Raw genomic sequence first — 6,152 nt, forward strand, 5'->3', positions numbered from 1 at the left:
AACCTCATTCCATTCGGATCTTTATTTTATGAAAAAGTTTAGGGGATGAACAATAGTTTCTCAAATATAGGAAACTGCTATTCATCTCCTAAATCACTTTTATCAATATTTTATTTGTTTCAATTAAATTAATTTTTCTTCTAATCATCTATACTTTTTCTCATACTTATAATTGTTATAGTTTTAAATAATAATTTTAAAAATAATTTAAATAATTACGAAAATATAAAAAAATAATAATTTTAAAAATATTAAAAATAATTTAAATTTTTATTTAAAATATTCACTAAAATAATAATTTAAAATATTGAGTAGTTAAATTTGTAAATAGAAGTGAAAGAAAAAGTAATAAAGAAAGAATAAAAAAATATTATTTTAATAGAATAGAAAAATAATAGAGAATAAGAAAATTTTTTGAAGATGAGCAAAATTTAAGATAAAATTACAGTAAATGTCATTTTTAACTAAAATTTAGGTACCCGGATGTAAATTGCTCTTAGAAAAAAAGGGAAAAATAGGTGGGCTTCCATGGCTACTCTCTATTAACTGAGAAGCGCTTTAGTTCAGCACTCTCATCAGTGTTGCGAGATCTGATCCTCAACTATTCTTAAACCCATCACCGACAACTTTACAGTCGATTGGATTCGATTCAAAGCGTTTCACTTATTTCTTCTTCAAAATTCTGTCGTCCTTTCCAACTGAGAGATAGTTCCCAATTTCCCTTGCAATCCCCCCCTCCTTTCCCATATGATAGCCTGAGCATCTCTCCGGCCTGGTTCCGAAAAATTGAGACAATAATAATGTCGGCGTTTTTGCACCAAAGACCCATCCATAATCCGTTTACGGATCAAGACCCGGTATCCCCTCGCTCTTCCTCAAATTCCCAGAGACCCATTTCGATTTTCAGCCCGACCGCGCTTCTAATTCTCTTATCTCTCCTTGTAGTACTCGGGGTCTTCTTGCCCTGGGCGGGCATGCCCGATTTCATATTCTCGAGCGCCAGTCCTTCACTTTCCAAGTGGCGACACTACACGCTGGCACAAGCCGCGTCGTTTGTGGCCAAGAATGGGACCGTGATTGTTTGTGCTGTGAGCCAGCCTTACTTGCCGTTTCTGAACAACTGGTTGATTAGCATTTCCAGGCAAAAGCATCAGGATAAGGTGCTCGTGATCGCCGAGGACTACGCCACGCTCTATAAGGTGAACGAGCGATGGCCTGGCCACGCCGTGCTCGTTCCACCTGCTCCCGATGCTCAAACTGCACACAAGTTTGGTTCTCAGGTAAAATTGTGGATATTAATTGCTGGGTGTTATTTGTTTTGTTGTCATCAAGTGTTAACATTGTGTTTTGTGTTACAATTTTAATAGTCTTTTAACATTCAAGTATTAAAGTAGAGCTAAGCTAAGCTAAGCTAATCGTGCTTCCCATTTTTTGTTTGTTTTAAGCACTTATACATTGATGCTACATCGGTAAATACTTGTTATTGATTGGTTACGTAACAATGCGTTTCATATTAACCTCCTACACCACTTTTTATGACTGACTGTAATCTGCATTTTGTAAATATCTAGATAATTGCAATGGCTGTGCCGGAATTACAGTATGCACACTCCACTGACAAATCCTTCTAGTTGACTCGTGGAGGACTTGGGATTGATGTTAAAAAAAGATCGTTGTAATGTTTATTTTTAACTTCTTTCTTTCTTTGCTAGTGCCTCTATTTTCTGTCGCGTGTTTTCAGCTTGATTCTGATAATATGAAAATAAGATGACTTGCCACGGTTCTAAGCAGATGTTTGCTTTAGTGATTTGTTTTTTCCCTAGGTGTACCCTTGTAGTATAAAGTTCGTCATGATTGAATGTTTCCTGTTTATCCTATTAGCTAGTAGAGATTGATTGGTAATGCTCATCTCCATGGTTTAATGACTTCATTGCATTTTGTAAGTCGTCCTCACTGGTTTCGCTGTACAGGGATTCTTCAATTTTACATCCAGAAGGCCACGCCACCTACTGCACATTTTGGAGCTTGGATATAATGTTATGTACAATGATGTTGATATGGTCTGGTTGGCTGATCCATTTCCATATTTGCAAGGGAATCATGATGTGTACTTCACAGATGATATGACAGCAGTACGTTCATCAATTTTTCTTCTTGCCTTTGCTGTGTGCCATTTATGGAAAATAGAGTGCACTATGTTAGAGGTTTGCAGTTAAGTAAATTTACAATATGCTGGAAATTTTCTTTGAACTTTTTTGTCTCCTCCTTGTTAGAGGGACCAAATTTGTCAATCCTTTGGTGGCTCTAGTTTTTGGAGATTGAGTAGGAAAATTTAGTACTCTGGATTTAGTATGAGAGGGTGGTGAACTGGATCCTACATTACTTGAGAGGGTAAAGTTCTTTTGGTTTATAATGATTTCATGGGCTTCACGTGTAAGATTGACTACTCATTTCTAGAGTATAAATCTAGATTTGGTTTGAAGCTTCCTTGAGTCATTACACAAATCATGGTCTTCTTGGATAACGTTTGAAATTTCTTTTTTAAATATATAGTTTTCTTTTGTTTTGCAACATCAAACCATCACATTTTTTAGCAGATTCAAATTCCTTTGTACTGGAGCCTACCTTTAATTGTTGATTTATTGTTTCTGAGATCTTTCAGATGCACTGCAGATACCAACTGAATGGTTGCTTTTGTATGCTCTTTCCCTAGCGTTTGGTAAAATCTAAAGATGACTGCAAAGAAATTTAAAAAGACCAGTCAACCTTGAAATATAAAGTCCATCTACACCTCATCCCCAGCCCCCGCCCCCGCCCCCTGTCCCTATGAGCTGGATAAGTCACTGAAAGTTATTTGGTAGGATTTGAGCTGTTTCAATATGACCAGAGAGGAACTCAGAATTCGGTCATTCAATTTCGTTAGCATCCCAACGTGTGCCTTGGATCTAAACAAGTAAACCTTAACAGATCCAATCAGCCTTGCTCTAAAACTTCTTGGATGTAGTATTTTCTTGAACTTGCATCATGGTCCATGACTCCAGAAACCACTTCTTAACCACATCAATAATTTCTTCTTTCTGGATGACCAGGTGAAACCATTGAAACACTCCAATGCTCTGCCACCCCCAGGGAAAAAAGGGCGCACTTACATCTGTAGCTGCATGATTTTCCTTCGCCCAACAACCGGAGCAAAACTGGTTATGAAGAAGTGGATAGAGGAACTTCAAGTGCAGCCATGGTCCAAAGCGAAGAAATCAAATGATCAGCCTGCTTTTAATTGGGCATTGAACAAAACTGCTGGAGGGGTTTGTTATCTTAGCCTTATCGTAATTTCCTTTCCAGTTTGTTTTGTAGCCAAGATTTACCTTGAAAAAAAAATATATATATATATATATATATATATATATATATATATGTGAAGCTCTCTAGTTTTAATAATTCCACTGTAAAAGAATCTGAAAAGACCTCTGATGGTTTTCTGCTTCTATTGAAAGTATTCCGATGTGGTGTTATAACTAATAATGATGAAATCTGCATATGGGGGGTTGTCCGCACAATCTGGTTAATTTAATTGGACACAATATATTCTACTTGGGACCCATCTTTGGTGTTTAAAACCTGTACTTTTCTAAGGTCTTGTTTCAAAGGCTCCCGTAAGAGACACGAGTCTCTGTTACGAGACTGAATCTATATCTTCTTAGCTTTATTGATAAGTAGTATTGTTTTGGTTCTTTATTCACCTTGATATTTGAAGTTTTTGTGCAGGTGGATCTCTATTTGCTTCCCCAGGCAGCATTTCCAACAGGAGGATTGTATTTCAAGAACCTGACATGGGTGCAGGAAACCAAGGGAATGCATGTCATAATTCACAATAATTATATCACAGGTTTTGAGAAGAAGATAAAGCGCTTCCGTGACTTTGGCCTCTGGTTGGTGGATGATCATGCCCTTGAATCCCCACTAGGCAGACTATGATGATTGAAAACCTTGCATCTCCCTGTGGAGTTAAGCATGCCCTTGGTGATTGTGAAATGCTTCTAGCCAGTGAGCTCGACCCTTCTTGAACAATGACTACTCCCATGAACTCTGTGGAAGGAAACTTTGCATTAGCAGCTAAATCTCTGTATGTGCCGATGGATTTTTCAGCCATCCTTTGGGAGAGATTTCCTATGGTGTCTTAGCAGGATGGACATGTCAACCAGTTGTACCAATTAGATTGTTATCAACCAATTTTCTATTATTTTCAATTCCAAAAATGTTTCTTTTTTTTATGTTGAAATTCAATTTTGTTAAAAATTTATTATATGTTATATTTTGGTGTAATCTTCACCAAGTCAGTCATTTTTTGGATAGACGATAAACTTGGCCACTTGGGACAGGGCTGTTATGTGAGTGGTCACCGGCTCTTTAAAAAAAAAAAAAAAAGTCAGTCATTTTTTGGGTTCATTCTTTTCTTCTTCCTTGTGTGAAATAAAAAAGCTCTGGTCAAATTTGAATTACATGCTTGTACTGATGTAGATGTGCATCGCCAGGTTTAAAAAACAATATAAACAAAAAAGAAAGAAATATCAATCCTTGGGGATGCCAGTTTGTCTATTATCTTCGTTGTAACTTGAAAAAAGCAGTGGGAGCGAGCGGTAAGAGAAAAAAATCCAAAGACTGCGTTTGCCGGGAGTCGAACCCGGGTCTATTGCTTGGAAGGCAATTATCCTAACCGTTGGACTACAAACGCGGCTATGAGGGGGAAGTGAGAAACATTTTTAAAGTAGACAAAAACAGATAAAACAAATGGATGATGGAGCATTGAATAAGCACTTTCAAATCGAAGATTCGAAAGGATTAAAAATAATTGATAAGAAACCAAAAAAACTCAAAATTGGGTTCTGAATTAGGATAATTCTGACCAATAAATCACGAAATTGTATTATAATGTTATATAGAAAATCTGGCTGAAATTTAGATAAAAAAAAAAAAAAAAAGAGTTATTTGTTATATCTGTTCAAATCGATGTGTAGAGTATATATAGTAAAGTGTTTAAAGTGTAAGAGTACATATATGTGTACTTATAATTTAACGCACAACATTATTATTGTGTAAAAGACCTATTTTATCATTTTTTTTAATTTAAATTTAAAATTTAAAATTTCATAATTTTCAACATATCAATAGCTGACACGTCAGCACGTATTGTTATGTGAGTAAAAATTATAAATAAAAATAAAGCCCTCTCAATAGATCTCATATTTTACATGTATATCTAAAATAACCAATTATTTGTCTAAAATGAGCTTCAATGGATCATGTATTTTATCATTTCTCTTTTCACATTGTCTTCCTCTTAACACTTGCTAGATGAAATAGGCTTTAATATTTCAACAATTCTATTTAATATATTGCTAGATGCATAACTAGGAATAGGAATGAAATGATTTGATGCATTTAATATTTCTAAATTCTTTCTCATAATATAGTCACATTTATTTTTAATTTTCTTGCTTATATTTTTAATTTTATTTTGTGTATAGGACAAAATTATATTATATTGTACATAAGTAGATACTACAAATGTTAAAAAATACGTAGATATGAAAAAGAAAAAATATTTGAGATTAAGAAAATATTGAAAAAAGAATATTTAAATGATATGGAGAAAAAATAGGAAAAATGATATTTGCAATCGTGGGGTAAATAAGCACCGCACAATCATTTAAAAAAAGTGAGTAAATACGAGAAACATAAAAAAAAAAAAAAAAATTTAATAGTAAATCTTACTCTTTTTCAAAACGATTGCGCTATGCTTGCACACTCTACAACTATATGTATCATTACTAAAAAAATAGATAAGATAATGTACATAGTATTATGAAGAAAATATACACAAATCATTGGGCGGGCTCTTCTAAATTAAGTCTTACCATTTAAGTAATATGAATGATATATTTTATACACTGACTTAAGAATAGAATATTTCATAAAGGAAAAATATAATTGTAAGATTTTACACACTAATACTCGTACATATTCAATATGACTGGTCAAAAAATAGTTTTTATTAAAAACAATGTTAATTTAAATTTAGAATATGAAGGCAATAATATTATTACGTAGATTGATACACAAACTTATTTGTACATAACAAAACTCAAACAAGA

At 34.1% G+C, this 6,152-nt stretch overlaps 1 protein-coding gene and 1 non-coding gene across 2 annotated transcripts; one reads left to right on the top strand and one right to left on the bottom strand.

The window, feature by feature from the left end:
- Positions 1-511: 511 nt before the first annotated feature.
- On the top strand, positions 512-4,353 carry LOC108979969 (UDP-D-xylose:L-fucose alpha-1,3-D-xylosyltransferase MGP4-like). Its single transcript, XM_018950775.2, has 4 exons — positions 512-1,280; positions 1,971-2,132; positions 3,090-3,305; positions 3,766-4,353. The coding sequence occupies exons 1-4, from the start codon at positions 801-803 to the stop codon at positions 3,973-3,975; spliced, it is 1,068 nt and encodes a 355-aa protein (XP_018806320.2). The 5' UTR covers positions 512-800; the 3' UTR covers positions 3,976-4,353.
- Positions 4,354-4,660: 307 nt separating this feature from the next.
- Positions 4,661-4,732, bottom strand: TRNAG-UCC. Its single transcript has one exon. It is a non-coding gene; the product is annotated as a tRNA-Gly (tRNA).
- Between the last annotated feature and the right edge of the window lie 1,420 nt (positions 4,733-6,152).

Source organism: Juglans regia, chromosome 7, assembly GCF_001411555.2.
Source record: "Juglans regia cultivar Chandler chromosome 7, Walnut 2.0, whole genome shotgun sequence".
NCBI lineage: Eukaryota > Viridiplantae > Streptophyta > Magnoliopsida > Fagales > Juglandaceae > Juglans > Juglans regia.

Coding starts and splice junctions, on each gene's coding strand:
- LOC108979969 (XM_018950775.2), top strand. CDS start 801: ATGTCGGCGTTTTTGCACCAAAGACCCATCCATAATCCGTTTACGGAT. Junction 1,281..1,970: donor CACACAAGTTTGGTTCTCAG/GTAAAATTGTGG, acceptor TTCGCTGTACAG/GGATTCTTCAATTTTACATC. Junction 3,306..3,765: donor TGAACAAAACTGCTGGAGGG/GTTTGTTATCTT, acceptor GTTTTTGTGCAG/GTGGATCTCTATTTGCTTCC.